Here is a 19,283-nt window from a genome sequence, read left to right as displayed (position 1 = left end):
TATATCGTTTATATCGCCCACCCCTAGTCTCCACCATTTTTATGGTGTTCTAAGTGGACTGTCATTAAGTCACATGACATTTTAGTTAGAGTTGACTTATTAACTGATACAAGTAGCCACAGTTTGACTGAACAGAGCAGTTTGTATAAATGAGCACATGCTCAGTTGCTGCTCAGTTGCTGCTCAGTTTGCTTACTTACAATCCAGCATTTCTATAATGGGCTGATATGGCAAATACTGGCCGCGGAAGATTAAATATCTACCAGTCATGCTTCCTTTACAGAGATATACAATCAAAACAGGAGAGCGTCATTTCAGCTTTAGACAGAGTAAGCCATTTAAAACAATTTCTTTTCCCCCCCACAGATACCTCTAACCCCACAGCCGCAGAGATCCACTTAGTTTATGTAAGGCTACGAAGACCTTAAAGTTATTTTTACAAAAGTGTAAACTCTCATGTGCGTATTTTTCCTCCGATGCCCTGATTCACACTGATAACTCATTCCCGTTCAGCTGTTGTGTTATGCAAACTGTACATAACACAACAGCTGAATAGGAAGGAGTTAAAAACACGCCTTAAAATGGCAGCTAATAATCCGTTTAATCTTTTGTATTATTAGTTTAGTATTTCTGCTTTATTGTGTACTTAGTTTTTTTCCCCCAGATGATGTAAACTTGCAAGCTTCCAGTGCTCATGAACCCACAGGATTCCCTCAACACAAACCACAAACCACAAACACACACAGTTTTAAAAAGGAAATTAAATCATTTGGGCTAGAAAATGGAGGGATTAAAACTTTAAACCACTGGCTACTAAAGAACAAAGTAGGTAATGGTGAGTGTGTGTCTGTGTGTGTGTGTTTGTGTAGATGTGCAGCTGAGTAACTACAGGGTTCCCTACTGGTTGCTGTGATGAGGGTCTTTGTTTTCACTCTGCAGTTTAGTTACAACACACACAGGAAGTACACACACTTTCTTTTACGAGCCAAAAGGATTTTTTGATGAAAGACTTGCATCTTTTTTCTGTGTGACTGTGTGATATAATAAAAATGTGGATAACCCACGACACCCCTAAAGTTTGTCATCATTAAAGGAACCAGCAGGCCTGACACTAAGGTTACATGTGGCCGAACTACACGGCTGTACTCCAGTGTCCATTTCTATAATAGTACCATGTTTTTTGTTTTTTTAAAAAGATATGTTTAGGCACGAGCGGCCACAGAAAAACTAGGGCTGATTAAATTGTGCAAAATCTCTGCATATGCTCTGCAGGTCAAGAAAGGCCAATCTCAACATGTATAAATAATAAATCCTTCATCACCATGGCATATCTGGATGAGTAAACAGTCCAATCTGTTGCTAAGGCCCCTGCAGACCCGCCAGGCCCAGAATAGGCTCTCCATGCTGAGGGATTGGGGGCTCAAATCCCAGGATCTGGTGTCCACAGGCCTGCACAGGCAGGGTAGGAAGGTTGAAGATCACAAAGCCTTTCTCGTATTCTGTTACTTTTCCTCAAACGCTTCACTCAAACAAGCACACTTAAAGTCACCACTTAACTGAAGTTTTAGTTTGTAAATTACATGTCCAGTCATTTCATTATTTTGTAAGTGTTTGGTAGCTCTTTTCTTCTGGCACTTGTGCTCTACTCCCCTGATACTTGGTCATATTCTGCTATGAATATTATGCAAAAACCTGATTTTTTGGAAGTATGTAGAGAGCTCCTGACCAAAGGCTTTGGAAATTCAGAAAATGCACACTAGTGCCTGTTATGATTCAGAATTAAGAGGTTTGTTGTTACAGAAATGACATGATTGGAGTATACTCTATCTGAAGAATCACAGTTATGAATGTTACACTGTTGAATGACATTTGTCAGTAAAATGTCTCTTAAGCGAGGTTTTCTGATATAACCAACACGAAAACAATAGAAATATTTCAAGTATATAGATGTATCTGTTATAGTCTTCAACTGTAGGATCAATGTTCATTTATTTAAAAGAAAAATATTTTCTCTCAATCATTTTCAACACGTTTTGATGTTTTTGCTTTGCTGTAATTCAGTTTCAGAAACCTGAATTTCTATTTATCAGTATTAGTAGATTTTAAAAAGTAAATTGAAAATGTTAATTCCTTAACCAATTCTTGGATTTAAACATTAAAAAGATCAAATGTAAATTAGATTATTTAAGTGTGTCATATTTCATACATTAGTTTTTGTGAGTTTTTGACATTTCTGCGTCATCAGTTTGATTTTTTCCTCCCTAAAAAAAATAAATAAATCACACAACATTTGTAATGGAATAAACTGAATGTTGCAAATTTGATACAAATTAAAAGTCACATTTATTTTGTTTTTAATTTCATCTGGAGGTTCACTAAACACTCACTTAAAAAAAAAAAGCATTTTCTGGCACTTATTTCAATGGTTAAAATATGTCTATAATTTAGGAGCCACAACTTTTTGATATACCTTTATGTGAAGGGTTTAATCAGAATTAAGTCAAGCATAAAAATAGGGGTTAATCTGGATTCCAGCAACTAATTTTCCAGTACAACAATGGCCTCAATCCCCCTTTAGATATTTTTTCCACTCTGACGAGATTAAATATCTAGGGGAACTTCTGAAAATCCAACGATAATGACAGATATCAGTACCAAATACCCCAATCTGTCTTTAGAAAATAATATGGGTCAAATGTAAATATGAAACCCACATGAGGGGGAAACATCTTAAGTGTAGCAGTGTGAACACAGCCTTGGATGAGGGAAAGGGGGGCTCTGGTATGGAGGTTCACAGCTCTGGGGACTTGGAAAATATTCATCTCCTCTAAGCAGGGACAGTTAAGGGGGGCAGGCTTTGTCTAACACAACCCCTCCAGTCCTCTTCTCTTTTGTTGGAAAGAAGCATTCACACACACACACACAGACAGACACACACACACACACACACAGACGTAAAGCACTCCAGCAGTGAGGCTCTGACCAGCTGTCTTCATTCTGAGAGATAGCCATCGTCGCTCATAAACACAGAGAACTCACAGAGGAAGGCGAGCAGGAGGAAATGTCTCTGCTTCACCTTTTCTTTAATTTCACTCCAGCATCTGCGTCCTTCATTTTAGCTGACACCTCCGCAGCACAGAAGGAGCATTCATTTTTTTAATTGCTTGCTTTAGAACATATTAATGTCTCATAAAGTTTTTACATCTAAAGTTTGAAGTCAATATCCAAAAAATCGCACACGAACATCCCTAAAGGCATCGAGACGATTCAAACGCCAGCAGCATGCAGATACTCTCATTTGTTTTTGTGCCAGCAACCGCGTAGAAGTTTGCAGAGAAGCAACATCTCAATTTAAAAATGATGCCGGAGGGGCTCGGGTTACATGCAAACAATTTCGCAACAAAAATGAGAATAAATTACAAAATTATAAAACTTAAAAGACGCCTGCGTTAGAGCAACACCTGCAGGAGGCAAATAATTATAGAAAGAGAATGGGTTCCTCCACCGATTTATCACGTGCCTGAAAGAGCTTATCTGAGATAAGACAAACATCGTGCGGCAGAATTTCAGTTTGAATAGCGATTTGGGGAGAACCAATCAAATGCCTGCATACTGCCTCCATATGTGCTGTGATCAGGGCGTCTGCGTAGAAATCGAAGCAGACACGGCGGCGACGCTAACAAAGATAGCCGAAGCCGCCTGCTTTCTCTCTCTTCAGAGTGTGTGTGAAAAGTGGTGTGTATTGTTCATAGACCGAGGCTATTTCAGAGCAGGGGGGCCCTTCCAGTTGTCCTCCTTACATCGGCCCTTTCATCGCTCCCTCATCCATATTTATCGCCGCTCAGCTCTCCTCACCTATCAGCGACCAGCTAGCTGTGACCGATGTCTCGCTAAACCAATCACATGCTTCCCTTTGTGGGAACATTAGCACCTCTCAGTGCCTTCACCCCACCCTGTACAATGGCTTCTTTGCTTTTTTTTTTTTTTGACGCAGTGGCTTAAAAAAAAGAAGAAGAAGAAGAAGAGGAGAGAATAGAGGAGAAGGAGAACTGCAGCTACCGGTGGCAGATTCAAGTCGATGGCGGCTCCAAATCGATTGACAGCCTCGGAAACAGTTGCCGAGTGAGCGTCGTCAATAGCACCCAGCAATTGATGAGCGGGTGGGGGATGAAATGATGGGAGGACGAGGGTGAAGGAGGACAGGAGGAGGAGGAGAGTGGAGTCATGATGGTCTGAATAGAGCATGATTAGTATGGATGAAGAGGAGAGGAAGATGGAACGAATGAACCTAGGAGAGAGGAAAGGGAGCGGGCGAGGAACGCTTACGAGTGAACAAAACAGGCGTGTCGCAGAGGAGAACGCTGTGTTCTGATTCTCGCGCTAAAGGACGAGCGGGAGCGCTATCAGTCGTTATATTTACCAAAAATATCAGCTTGAGTTTAACGGCAGGAAAAAATACAACCGTGCATATTTTGTAAGATAGCATCAACAGTTGTAACGTGTTGATATTTAATTTAAGATATGAGCTTATTTTCTTCAATCTGGCTCAGACTGAAGCAGTTTTAGCTGAATTTAAGAGTGAAACTCGGTCCGGGTGGTGTCGGGGTTTCTTCCTCCTCGACCAGACGGACGATCAATGTGAGGAAGACTGTCCTCCTTTGTATGGATGGCCCAAAAAAGGATGCACAGCTCAGCTCCAGGAGCAACAGAAAACACTCAGATCAATACCATCAAAGGCCTTGTCTCACATAGTCAAGGCTCAAGTCACAGTCTGACTCTGGGTCTGCTACTGTAAGTGTGTGCATGCAGCGCCACATATCATTTACACACCACCTCATCTTTTTCGTTAAACTTCATCTTTGCTTTTTGTACCCGAAGTCGAACATATAACACACACACACACGGAAAGCTTTGAGTGTACTGCTAGTCTAGTCCCCTAATGTCACTTGGCAAGGGCATTTCAAGCCCCTCCTTCTTCTTCCCAGCACTTGCTTGCCAGTCCATCCATTTACTAAATGAATGTATTATATCTTAAAGGCAGCAGAGAAGACAAGGAGGGAAAAAAGAGGGGAAAGAAGAAAAAAAAACATTAAAGGCTTATAATTAAAGAACTGAGAATCTCTGTACACCAAGGTCAGCAAAGTTATCCAAGCTGATAAACCTGCACACCTCCCACACAGTCACATGTTGGTTTCCTGATCACCTACATGAAAATCAAAAAAACAAAACAAAAAAACCCACTCCAGTTTATTTGGTTGGTGCTTACGTAAGGCTTCTTAATGGCTTATACAAGCAGGTTTTTCCCCTGAAAGCTGCATTTGTTTTCAGTGGACTGAATCACAGTAATTTCTTTTAGACTGAAAGGCTGTTTCTGGGTATTTGTATGTACTGGTTCTTTGCATTTGCCCAAACAAATCAATCCGGTGCTTTAACCTATGGTGCTGGATGCTACATCTTACTTGGATTAAAGTGAATGAAAAACATGGAACTTCCAGGACGCTTTGATAAAATATTATAATGCAAAAAACATTCTCTACATGAAGCACTGGTTATAAAAAGCTTTTTAGTGAGTTATGGATCTATTTTCAAGTGGCTACAGTTCACTGCACATAACACAAATACTTCAAATTAATAACAGTATACTTCTTTTAAAGCTAAGCTGAAAAAATTAAATGTAAAGCTGTACATCACACATAGCTATGTGTATATATATATATATATATATATATATATATATATATATATATATATATATATATATATATATATATATATATATATATATATATATATATATATATATATATATATACACATACAATTAAATGATAGGAAAAGACCAAAGCACATTAACACATTAAAATATTGAACCCTGAGTGGCACCAAATGTATAAATCATGAAACTACTGGAGGATATTTATCCTTTGAATTCATCATGATCAAGCCCGTCTTTGTAAATAATCTATTTAAACATAGGAAACCGGATTAAGCATGAATGAGCTCATTAAACGTCTCTGATCATATATGTACACGATAAAAGGGAACTCTGAGATTCTTTAATATCTAGAAGAACCCTGCTGGACGCAGTGAGGGGAGCGGGAGGCGCAGAGATAAGAATGGGCTCGGGCTGGTGGATTAAAGCCGTGGTGGGGGTGGGAGCTTGTGAACAGCAGCGACTGCAGGTCCTCATTGATCTTTCCGTCTTTAAGACCTTCAGCTTTTTTATAAGGCATAGCTGTGATTTATGACCTGCAGGGCTATAGCTGTCCCATGTTGTCCTATCTACAGTCTGACAGCAGACCAGCTCCTTCTTCCTGTCGCTTGCCTTTTTCTTCACTCCCTCTCACACACAAACACGCACACACAGATATTTGGATAAACCCTGGACACTGGAAAAATCCAGGTCCATCTTTTCTCATCATTTTTGACCCGAACGCATTCTCTCGCTTCTAATGAACGCAGCAGATCTGATTGATACGAATGGAAATGCCCTGGCATTAAAATCTGCATCTGGACATATTTATAAGTTGCAGCTGTTGGAGGAAAAAAAAGACTTCAAAATATTTTAAAACTCTGATAAAGATAAATTTCTTTGATTTAAAAAGTTTTTTTCCTTCTTTTTTAGGTCTACTCAATAAAGCTTCAGTCTTCCTGTTATGCATCTCTTACCCAGCAGCAGCTGCACGGTGCACGCTGCAGCACAATTTAACCACAGTGAACAGTGAATGAACATTTCAACAATACATCAGCGGTCGTAAACCCAAATGCTTTGATGGCATGGCTAGCATGAGGTCAAAGGTCATCATCTGAGCAGCAATGTTGAGTATCATGACAAAAGAAACACTGGATTTGTATAAAAAGCATGACAATGAATGTTATGGAACTGGTAACATACAATATAAAAAACATCAGCATGCATTATCCTGAATCATGAGCAGGATATGAGGGTGTTAAATGTTGCTTTAAATCCTATTTAAATATCAGGCCCTGCAGCAGTCAGATCACCTCATTAAAGGCCCTATATCTTTTCTTTACTCCAGGATTTTGCACATTAAGTCTGTGTTGTGAATCAGAATTTCACAGTAAAGATTATAAAACAGGTAGAAGATCAAAATCAAAGTCTCTCTTACCATGAGTCTCAGTTTCTTGGTGAGGGAATACAATGCCTTCAGTTTCAAATAGGGGCTGCAGGAAGGCCACTACAGAGAGAGGAAGCACAGGGGTGGGGAGTGTGTGGTGTAAACTAATCATACATAAAAACAACCATTATTATGATCTCTTAGCACCACTTTGATTTCTAAATTTACAACTGCAGCGTGGGTGCAGCTTAAAAATATCAAATACAAAAGCATGTTCTCTGTGAAAAAATATAGCTTCTGCTTGGCTAAAATCAGCCGTTACATGGTGAATGTTTTCTCTCCATCAAGAGTCAGGCATACAAACACTTTGCGTATCTCAATCCAAGTAAAAATCTAGGTTAGGCTCAACGCTGTTATCCAGAGAATTCTAGCTTTAAATCACCAAGACCAAATACTCTGATTAAAATTCAAACAAAAATGCATTTTCAGAACAGAGTAGAGTTTACTGTCAGTGCAAAATTTGTCACAATAGACCCACAACCAAGCTCTGATTCCTCTTTGTTGCTGTAGTTTTGCATGTGTGTGTGTGTGTGTGTGTGTGTGTGTGTGTGTGTAGGAGCTACTTGTTCATTTTCAACCAAATGCTATCGGATCATCGGCCTGATGTTGCTGGCTGACCTGGCAGCACTGCAGCCGTCCCCTCTGCCTGAGTCTGTTTAGCTGTCTCATCATCATCATCATCATCATCGTTCCAACCTTTTCATTTGTCTAAATAGACAAGCGGCCTGAGTGTTACGCAGGCAGGAAGAAAGTCCCCAGAGGGGCCGCCTGGGCTTTTTACATACAGTGAGGAGGAGCCTTTAGTGCTCTGAGTGCTGCATCGATCTGGAGTTAAACACTGCTGGCGAACCTGCAGCTCACACCTCCTCAGTCGGACTCTCCTCGCTCGCTGTCTAATTATTACTCCTGAGGATGGCTGTCATGTTTCCTGGTGGGACCTGAAGAATCTGTTATAAATGGCCGTCCTGATTTTTTTTTCACCGGGGCCAAGTCATGCAAAAATCTACCAGAACATGAATTTCAGTAATCCAGAGGAGTCTGTCGCTTAGCTCGCACTAAACACAAGTTTGTTTTCAAATTTCACATTATGCCACCTGTCATTGTCATCCAAAAGGAACAGGGCACTTAAGCCCTATGGATCTGCGAGAGTTTATGTTTAGATCGTATTACAGCAGCCATAACAGTTGCACTAACTGAGCGAAGCCAAATCTTCTGACCATTTCAAATCAAGACTGAGAAATTAGGCCAACAATCACAGCTCAGTCATGCTCACCCTCTCTAATACGATGGAGGTTCCTCTTTAATATACGGGCAGAATTACCTGCAATGAAAATTACATTCCCTGGGGCGTTTTTTTGTTTTGTTCTGTTTGTTCAGGGAATTCAGTTTAACACTGAAGACATTTCAGAGTTTAAAGCTAAAATTTTAAATGCTGTTTTGCAATCTTTAAGGCCCTGGTGAGAATGACAGTTGGGACTAAACTCTAACAAACTCCACATTAGAGAACACGTTAGGTATCTTAACCTTAAGCATATAACTATAGTCTTCAAATCAGTTTAACTGGCATTACAAATATTCAGTCTTCACAATCATAGTCAGATTGAACTCTCTGCACTAAAAGATCAGGTCCCATTAAAACCTATAGAATCTAACTATTTAAGCACACTCCCAGAATCTCCAGCAGCATTTTAAAAAGTCTCCTAAACCTTTATCATCTTTTTGCTGAGTATAAATAGCACATTTAAAGGTGTATTGTATGTCCAAATGTCCATGATAGGGTGCATGGCCAGGATAGGCTACTGATGGTTGTAATGATGGGAATGCTTGGCGCATGACAGCATGTAAACAAAAAACCAAATATGGTGATTACCATGGTGACATATCCATATTTCATCAAACCAGAGAATAATGAAGAAATCATTCATCGAAGAAATTAGTGGAAAAGAAATCAGCTTTCCCTTCCAGCCGCAGAATATTAAAATCAGGACAACAATGAATGATAAAAATATCCTCTCCCTGACACACTGCATTAACACAGACTGTCGCATTCTAAACTGCTCTGGATTCCCCCTGTTTTCCCTAGCTCGCCACAGGGCTGCTGTTAATATGAGTCCGCTTGTTTATCCGCTTGTGTAATTGTACACAAAGCGGCGATGGTGGCTGATGTGTGAGATTATCACAAGGTCATCCGTCGACGGGATGAGACCCTGCGATCACGCACTAGTCTGATCTGGCTTTCACTTGTTTACATCCTCATTTTGGCTCCAGCATGGCCGCTGTGGCTGCGCGTAAATCTTAAGACGCAATAAAAACACCCAATTCGGCTGATGTAAAGAGGCTAAATCATCCAGGATGTGCAAGAGGGGAAGCGACGGCTTCCCTCCAAATAACACCCCCCACCCCCAAGTCCCTCTCATTGTTTCCTTTCCATCAAATGCGGCGACCCATGATTATTTTAATACTGATGGAAAATGACTGTCGCTTATGACGAAGCGAATAATAAAAAAAAGACGGTCTCCCTAAAATTTGCCCTGTATCATTTTATTTTATTTCCCTAAATGTGTGAATTTGCCCTTCCACCACGCCACGGTGCACATCAAGAATCAGATCAACCTGCTCTCCTTTCTCTCTGCCTGCCTCAAGACGAAGCAACATTCACCGAAACCCGAACAGCTCCCGCATCCCCGCTCTTACCTCCCGTGTTTGTACGTTTGGTGCTGCTGGCTTCCGTTGGGGTCTCCAGGGGTCTTTTACGTGAGTCCGGGGGATCGGACTCCATGTGTGGTTGTTGATTGTGATGGTGAGGATTTGAGAAAATGCCGTTTTGTTGTACTGCTCCGCCGGCCATCATTTTCGAGCTTGCTCTTGGATGCTTAGGCTGCGTTTGCGTTTAAATCCCCCCTTTCCGTTTTTTTACGCAGCGTAGCCGTGCAGATGAGTCCTTGGAGAGGGTAAAAGCGATTTAGGAATTGCAAAATACGCCTGTTTCCTACGAACGGGGTAGGTTAGCTGCGCGTTTCTCCGTGGTGCGCCGTGCGTACAGAGAGATGCTGCGCAGGGGCAGAAAGAAAGAAACGCTGGAGCGGCTCAGAGAGGGAGAAAACGGGAGACCTCTGCAGATGGAGCGACTTCTAGGCTACTAAAAACGTGCCAGTGGAGCGTCACAGTTCCATCAACCTTCAGATAAGCGGGCTAGGATATGTGTATCATTCCGCTGCAACCAGTACTCATGTCAGGCGGTACAGGATGGTGGCGCTCCTCTGCAATAACCAGCGAAACGGAACAATAACCAAAACAAAACAAAAACACAACGCAAAGCGCAAAGAGGCGAAATCAGCCGAAGAGAGAAGAAAGGAAAGGGTGATCGGTGAAGCAATTATAACAATAATAGAAAAAAAATCCGATTCTTAGGCTATTAGAATTTCGTTCTTCTTATCCTTTCCTGGCTCCAGTCGCGAAGACACCCAGGGGTGACGGGTGGGTGAGAAGGGTCCGGAGATTCGGAGCTGGAGGAAGACAGAGAAAGAGACGTTTTTTCCTGCTCGTTCTCTCGGTGAAGATGCTGCAGTCTTGCGTTCAGAGCATCCCTTCGCTGACTGGCTGCTGGAGGAAGCGCAGGGGAGCGGCTGACGTCACAGGGCCTCGTGATACCTTTCTCGTTTTCTGCACCCTCGGATTTCCGACGTTTTACCAAAAATAATTGTTGCTTTTTACTTTGTTCAGTTCCCCATTTCACTGGAGAAATGTCTCACTTTGCAAAATCTGCACGTTATTTAAAAAAAACAAACCTTTTTATATTAATTATGAATAATCAGCCGCGCTGTGTTACAACACTTTTCACCATCTCGTGATCCAAGACTCAAATTTAGTTGCACCGAATGAGGTTAAATGAAATACAGCAAGCAAACGCTTTAGCCGAAGCTAAACAGGCCAAAGAGAAACGATGCGTAATGCGCTCAAGCAAACCGACAAAATTGAGTGCGCGCGAAGCTCAGAATCACTGATTTTCGACAGAAACTGAAAGCATCACGAAAGAAAGCGAAAAACTGAGAGAGGGAGTGAGAGAGGGGGAGAGAGAGACGCCTCCGCCGAGACGCGATTGGCCGAAGCTGGAGGCTGCGTTAGTCCAGAAAAACGGAAAGGACTCGGATATGTTCTGCCGGCGGAGTCACGTGACGGAGAGCGAAGGATGCGGCGGCGGCGGGTTTTTACTCCGTTACAGCGGCAAATGCAATTATGGCTGAACGGGAGCTTGAAGGTCCCGCTGCGGCTGTTTGAAGGTCTGTAAAGGCCGAGGCAGGCCGCCTCGGACACACGTGGAAACCTGCAGCTGATTTCTGCCTTAAATTTCAATCAGCGAGTGGAATTCAACTGGCAAGAGCATGAAGGGTGTTTTTTTTCTACTTAAGAAGGAATGACATGAATAAGAAGGGTTTTTATAAAAACTGTTTTGTTCATATTTGTTATTGTTTGCCAGATTTTTGTGTCCAGAGAGCTTGGACCAATCCAGATGACCCTGGCCAGACTGTAGGCCTGTTCAGCCTACTTGTATTAAAAAAAAAAAGAAGAAGAAGTCTCCTCCCCCCTTATTTTCACATTTTTGTCAGTCTTGCAACAATTTTATGCAATAATAATAATTAAAAACATGGCTGACAGCATAGGAATTACATAACCTGAGCTAGGCCCACCTGTCCCCTCAGCTGCTCTGTATGACCCACCTGTGTGTGCTGCGCCTGACATCTCTGCGTCGCTGTGCCTGGGTCTGAAGAGGGATCCTCCAGCACTGTGAGCTGTGTGAGAGAGCTATACCCGCCTCACTGTTTCTCCCTCTCTCACGCACACACACACTCACACGTTTGGCAAATTCTCACACACACACTCAGAGAGACACGTAAATATCTTCAACCCCCGCTCTCCTTCTCCGTCCAGAGCTCTACAGATGCCGATCGTCCTCGGTGCCTCCTGTAGATTGTAGTCAAGGTGACATTGTCCTGCTTGTTCACACGCACGAGCATACGCGCACAGAGCAGCCACTCACACTATTTCACATCAACGTGAGAAGCACACCGGTGAGCCAGACTCCTGCTCTGGAAATACGTGGCAAATCCAAGGCAGATGGATCCCAAGCTGCAGTCTGAAACAGATTCCGCACCACAAATAGCAGGAACTGCTCAGAGGTACAAAAGGCCTGGATGCTGCAGGCACCTAACTGTATGAGCTGCAGCAAGCATCTGAACTGTAGCACAGTTTCAGCTCGACACGGACATTTATATATTTGGAGCAGAGGCAACATTCGCTGGAAGCAGAATTTTGAGGGTCCTGCACAGCCAGATCGCCCATGCTGCTGCTGCTGCATATGGAAAAAGTGAAGTAACCCCATAAGCAATAAAGCACACAGACTAACAGCATTCTTGAGTTTTTATTAGGTTAGGTCTATGAGCAGATGTTAAGGAAACGGTTTTTAGAGATTTGGTTCTGCAAACTCCTCTACAGCTTTGGGTACTGACCAAACACTTCAAGCAGTTGCCACAAACTTTCCCGAGCAACACATGCAATGTGGAAGGACAAGATTCCTGCAATATCCCAGATTTCCCTCTGCGTCCTAATCTAAATGCAAAAGCTTCATTTTAGCCAACAACAAATCTTATTTGGACTCCCACATGCAGTTTTCTTATGGAAAAAGTTACCACTAAGATTTTTTTCTTCATTTTGGAACCAAAGCCTGGAATTCCCTGTTGTCCAAGATGTTATGTAGTCACTTAAGGACAAGAGGCAAGAACAGCTCAGACACAAGTCAGCTGAATAGTCCACTAAGAATGTTTAAAAGGTCTTAAATTTGATATAAATATTTAATCCTGTAATTCTATAATCAGTCTCCTAATTTAAAAAGCCTGTTTTTCCTCTGTCACTTGAAATAGACACAGTTTTCTTTTCTTTTTTTTTTAAAGAGTAAATCATTCAAAGCAGGTGTTGCTGGCGCACACCTGCTTTCCATGCAGGGTCTGGTAGTGTACATACAGTAGGCTGTTCTGGCTCTTACTCTAACACTGGTTAAAAGGTTGACTGCAGCTAAATGGATCATCAGGCTGTAAAAAGCCGCTCTGGTGCCTCAAGTGGCGGAACATTGGTGCCACCTTATGGTAGCATGACGAAGAGCAGGAGTGTTGCCGCTCCTCAGTAAACATGTTCTCGTGGATTTCATGGATTCCACAGACTATTTCTTATGCGTGCGTTTTTGGCCCTGTTAGTCGTACATGGGTTAATAAAACACTGAGTGGCAAAGTGTCCTAACTAGTGGTTTATTTTTGCATGTACATAATGATAATAAGCATAATTTAACATGTGCTTGCTATGGCTCATAAACACAGTAAACTATGTATTTGTACAATGGATTTTTGCACTTTTTTTTGAAAGTTTAAAATATAGTGTACATTCAAAAATTCATAATAATGAATTTTAAAGAGCATAGTTCATTTAATGTTGACAGTTTCTTTCTTTCTTTCTTTCTTTCTTTCTTTCTTTCTTTCTTTCTTTCTTTCTTTCTTTCTTCGATTAAGGAAAGATAAGTTTAACATCACTTGGGATGAAATGGCCTGTATGAAGAGGAAAGCCAGCCAATTAACTCTTGACACTATGTATATATGTCATTTTATATTTAGTTTTATGGTGAACTAAAAGTATAACGTGAATCATAACTGTTAAGAACAAATCTAATATTTAATCATCTTAAATCTCATTGTCAGGCTTCAGCTTCAAAAATTAAAGCTGGAATTTAACCATCACCATCCGATTGAAGTGTTAACTTCTAAAACCTTTAAAAAGACCTCCTAGAAGAAGTCGTCCTATGCAGAGTTCTGCAAACCCAGTAGCACTAAGAGTGTATGTGTAAGACTTCTTCCGAAAGCTCAGTCAGTCTCCTCCCACTCCCACTTATGCATAATTGTCCTCCCACCCGGTATTCATTCAATTTCATCGCAAAAATCAATAGGACAGTCGATGCAGAGCAGGAGGCTCAACCACTCTGTGAGATTGAAAGGAGACAGATGTGATGTGTTCCTCTTTATTTTTCTAGTGGCTGCCCTGACTCATGCCATCATACTGAAGATTTATGAGTGAAACTAACACGACCTGAGTGCATCAGAGGAAAGTGAATTGTAGTGATATGTTTAAAGACTTAATTACTCTTTCAAATCAGTGCCTGTTTATTTTTAGAAGCTGCAGCATGGAAGCACAGTGCCAGCGTTACTCATTTTTTTACTTCAGATATTTTCAAATGAGGGTGGAAACTCATGATTGTTCATGATTCAACTTCTCAATAGGAGAAATTGCTCATTTTATAATGGCCAGTTTATCTAAAATACAATGCAATAAAAATGAGTAAAGTGGTTAATAAAAAATCTCTTTTTTTTACTGATCCCTGGACTGAACTGCATACAAAAAAAGAAATAAAGAGAAAAACATCCAAACAGGGAGCCTGGAAGGAGAGATTGCAGTTTAAATCTGAAGGTGCGTGCTTTCTGGTAATTCCTGACAGATGGTGGGGGGTCGGCTGGGTGCACACCCATCATTTCACCACGTCTGGAGGAGGTTTATGAGCTTCTATATAAATCTACATTATTCTCTGCACGCTGTGCTTAAAATGCTGCTATGTGTGGTGTGTGTGTGTGTGTGTGTGTGTGTGTGTGTGTGTGTGTGTGTGTGTGTGTGTGTGTGTGTGTGTGTGTGTGTGTGTGGCTGCACATATTTGAGAGGGGCGTTCTCCACTTTGTGTTTTTCTGCCACGATCATTCTTGAGATTCCAGATTTGTACATTATCCTCTGACCTTCAAACTGCTAATGTGTTCATAATCACTCATGTGATGCTCACTGCTGCTGTTTTGTTGCACATGCATTGCATTTCCACGTGCTGCCACTTTGGATAATTTTCTGCTAGTTCACTGAAACAATGTTGCACCGCTTAAGTTTGTGCTAGAAAATAAGAGAGAGCAAAGCGAGTCAGTAAAAGAGGGAGAACGAGAATAAATCATCGTCGCCTTCTTTGAGATTTGAACCTCCGAAAATGAATTACCTTCTCATTGTGTCCAGTTATTACAAATGAAAATATAGAGAGCAGTGAACTGTGACAAGTATTTGGGCTGTTTCACATGATTAATTATTATAGGAAGTCAAGAGGCAAGCGAAACAGCCATTATTTCACAATGAGACTGGAAAAATAGAACACATTTCCATATTGAAAAAATATGTCTTTTCACCTTCTCGGTGATGGAAAAGGGAGAATTCAATGGCAAGCCGCCATTACGGTTATTGTTCTGCTGCAGACTGATGAGCGCACACACATCTGGTCAACTGGGAATTTTTTTCCCCTCTTTCTAATATTATTTTCCTTTGTGTGGTGAAACTAACATCAGGTCTGCTCCATTAGACATCAATATCAGGGCTGATTTCAGCAATTTTGATAGAAGCCTCTTTATAGTTACATCACAAATCTCTCAGATCATACAGCTGTCTATTATCTTGGAAAATCCATTTGGGGATTGGCTATGGACAATTCAGAGTCAATCCCATATATATGTGGCTGAAATGGCAAAAAGATGTTTGATTGAGATGGAAAATGACAGATTTACAGTATGGAGCTTTTGTTTTTGTTTTTTTTGCATTAGCAGCAGTAACTACTGCCAAGAATATACAGCATGTCCTGCATGTGCTTCATACTGATAATAGGTGTGAAAGTACTATAATACAAAAACTGTAATCTTTCATTGTTATTAGCTAATCCCATCTACTGTACTGTGTTATAAAATATTTCTAATTAAGATTTAACTAGAAACCTCGAATGGGGTTTAAAGAGGCAACACTTTAAATCAGTACAGATTCATACCGACATACAGTGTATAGTAATATCTCTAGATTTGTATGTTATTAATTTTTTTATTTAAATTTAGCTGGTCAGCTTCAAGGGGAACCGCAGCATTTTGAAGCACTATACCCTTTAAAATCTAAAGTGCACATGATTACAGAATTTTAATTATTGTTACATAAACCATTACTACTGTCACTACTGCCACTGTGGCACCATCGCAAAACAACTGCTGATACTTCTGCCACAACCACAGTCTCAAATACATCTGGAGTGACTGTTCTGTGGAAGTTTTAATCAAAGTCAAGTGGTCATTTTGCTTTGCACACACTAGATGGCGTATTTGTATTGGTATAAAAATACTAAACAGACCAGAGTTCAGCATGCATGAATTAAAATTGAGGGATTATTGATTTAGCAGGCAATCATTAAGCTCCTAATAAACGTCCTTTTGGTGTAATGTAAACTTAGCAAATGTAAAAGCATGATGATGATGATGATGATGATGATTATTATTGAATAGAAAGTCTTCCTTCGGCCAGATCCACTGTATTACAAGCATATTTTCCATATTCTCTGTCAATAGAGTTTATATTTCATTCCGACAGTGCTATATTTATAGATACTTTGATGGGGATACTGTTATGTTAAGCAGTATAGAAAACAAAAACTGTTAAAGAAAATAAATAAATGGAAAATTATCCACAAAATACAATAAGCATAATCAATATAATCGGTCAATTTGTCGGTATTTAAAATAATGCACACACTTGTTTATTTGTTTTGGCAATTTTGGGGTTCATTTTTAAACAGTTTAAAATTAAATAAATATAATTGTATTAAACCTGCAGGCCTTGAATAAAGTCTTGCTAATTGTCAGGTGACTCGTCTCACGTCTGAGGATAAAGGGTGCAACTTGCCCATTGCTCGGGGCGAGATCCCTGAGGTAGTTTAACAAGTCCTTGATGGCAGGGGCGCTGGGGTGGATGACAATCCCTGGAGCTCCTGAATGGCTCTGGGGCTGTTTTGGTTGACACACCCCTGAAACATTGCTTGGATGCCTGTGAATTGGCAGATTAGGGTGATGGGGACAGGAGTAGTGTGTTTCAGGTTGAGAGGAGGGTCCATCTGCTGGTTAAACATCCGATTCAGGAGGAACTAAGCGTGTGCAGGAGTCTCCCCGACAGGTCAATATGTGTTTTGTGGACTGGTATGCCTTAAGATGTCGTGTTGGGGGTGCTTTGAGAGGGTATTGGGCCCATTGTTACAAGCTATTTGGTTTCGTTTCATATGACACATAAATTAATAACAATGATGATTAATTTCAATCTTAACTTAATAGCCACAAAACAGTCAGGAAATGCAATGATCTGAGGATTTCCTGGACATCCTGCATGTTCATATCCTTACATTGTAAACAACAAAAATAACTATAGCTTCTTAATTTGCATCAACTTAAAAAAAGCTATACTGCAATGCCATTTTCATCTTATAAATAACAGTAAATAATTTTAGAAAGGGAAAAAGGCTGAATCACTAATGCCCATTCTCACTCAGGCTAACAGGAAGTGTGGGACTGAGCTTCTCAGAATAAGAGAACGAGGAAGACAAATGTACCCCTGTAAATATCCCATTGCCAGAAACAGCCTTCCCATTCAGAAACATCAGACTTTAAAGCATCAGAAGCCAAATAAATATAATTATCTCACTTGCTGAAAAAACGGCTGGTTATTGATTTAGCGATTAGATCATTCTGCACTGAAAACAAACCAAAGCTAATTCAACGGTCTGCAAATAGCTGGAGCCAGGCTGAACAGAAATAGGAGGAGAAAAGGGAAATTTTGTTTGTAAATAGTGAACTGGAGAAGCTTTTTGCCCAGCTCACTTACAGATGATATAAGCTGTTTGTTTTCTGAAGCTGAGGCTGTTTACTTTGGACGTTCTCCTCTGTGCCTACTGCTTTACATTGTTTCAGTCTGAGGATATCCCTGATGAACCCTGTGCTCCCAGGCAAAGATTGGAGTTCTGCAGAGGTAATAAAATTAAGACTCTTAAGCCCTGAAAATAGAAAGTGCTGCACAGATCAAGGTATAATTCTCCAAAGATTTGCTTTCCCCCCCCAACACTCGCTCTTTAAGCTTATCACTTTAAATGCCCATTGTCTCCTGATTGGCTGGCTCTAGCCTTGTTTGAGAACCAGAGACACATTCAATCACAGAACAGCATGCATTGTTTTTTTTGTATTGAACAGCGTGTTTCCTGGTTGCTCTGCAGGGCTCTGCAGCACCTCTCATTTGCTGGGTGTGTCAGAAGTGTTACCCATTCAACAGCAACAAGTACATAAACATCAGTGCATTAAAAAAGTAGAGCACACAATGACAGAGTGACCTTAGGGCCAATACCTAACATACCAGGGAGTTCAATGCACCACTGTTTCAATTTAAAGAAAAAAGCTTTTTAAAAAGGGAGAATTTTAAAGCAATTCTTAAACACTGTCATCTTGTAGTACAGGCTTAGCCGGAAACCTAGCTTCAGCTGCATTCTGTTAACAGTTCCTCTGGCATGAACCAATACTTGGCTTTAAAGTCCGTTGTTTCGAAAGAATAAAAAGCATCTAATGCTGTCTCGTGTTGCCTTTCCTGGAAAATCTAAACATAACCCTTGTTCCATTTGTATAGACACAATTTTTATGATTAACCTCTGAAAATTTCAAGAGAACTGCTAAGTAGAAGTTGGAAACCCTTTCTGAGAGGGTTGGGGAGGGTGGGATGGTGTGCTCAGTGTCCATGTAAGGCCATGTAAGAAATCCCTGCACAGTGATTTTAACCAGGCCAAAAGCACAACAAATATTTGAAATTCAGAGATATTCAGAGTTGGTTGAAGCTTAAGCCTGTACCTCATGTATGTTGTTTCAATAAGCACTAGCTGTATCGCTGTGACAGATTTTATATGATAACATAAAATATGAAAACACATTATATTGTAACTTTAAATAAATAAATTAATCTTCTTATAGAAAAATACCAAAAACAGTCTGAGTGGTCTGAAACTCTGGCAAGGTAACTGCATTTAACCCCCCCATTTAAATCTTCTGTTCTGAATGAATCACATCCAGAATCCAGCTCCACAATTAATGCAAAGAAGTGATTTACAGGACAAGTTTGTTTTTCCAACTCTGACACAGAACAGTGCACAAGTTGGCTGTCCTGTTTGAGTGGCGCTAGCCAAATAAGGTGGAACCACTTGGTGCTAGTGGACAGTATATCCTTGGTTTAACATGAAACTCT

At 40.7% G+C, this 19,283-nt stretch overlaps 1 protein-coding gene across 2 annotated transcripts in view; it reads right to left on the bottom strand.

Annotated features, from left to right (window-relative positions):
• nova2 (NOVA alternative splicing regulator 2) overlaps positions 1–11,150 on the bottom strand; it is a 92,785-nt gene extending 81,635 nt beyond the window's left edge. Inside the window, exons 1-2 of one of the 2 annotated variants that reach the window (XM_086262308.1) lie at positions 9,834–11,149; positions 7,131–7,199 (exon numbers count right to left, since the gene is read on the bottom strand). In XM_086262308.1, coding sequence (XP_086118434.1) covers positions 7,131–7,199; positions 9,834–9,990 — 226 coding nt within the window. In that variant the 5' untranslated portion in view covers positions 9,991–11,149. Of the gene's footprint in view, positions 1–7,130; positions 7,200–9,833 lie in introns of both variants that reach the window. The other variant, XM_086262309.1, reaches the window with a different exon arrangement.
• Between the last annotated feature and the right edge of the window lie 8,133 nt (positions 11,151–19,283).

Source organism: Aulonocara sp. 'chitande type north' Nkhata Bay, linkage group LG14 (assembly GCF_057382095.1).
Source record: "Aulonocara sp. 'chitande type north' Nkhata Bay isolate Kocher_YH1m ecotype deep benthic linkage group LG14, A_spYH_male_GT1.1, whole genome shotgun sequence".
In the NCBI taxonomy this organism is placed as follows: domain Eukaryota; kingdom Metazoa; phylum Chordata; class Actinopteri; order Cichliformes; family Cichlidae; genus Aulonocara; species Aulonocara sp. 'chitande type north' Nkhata Bay.
The sequence above is the reverse complement of the archived record's forward strand: the minus strand, read 5'-3'. Positions and strand labels throughout refer to the sequence as shown.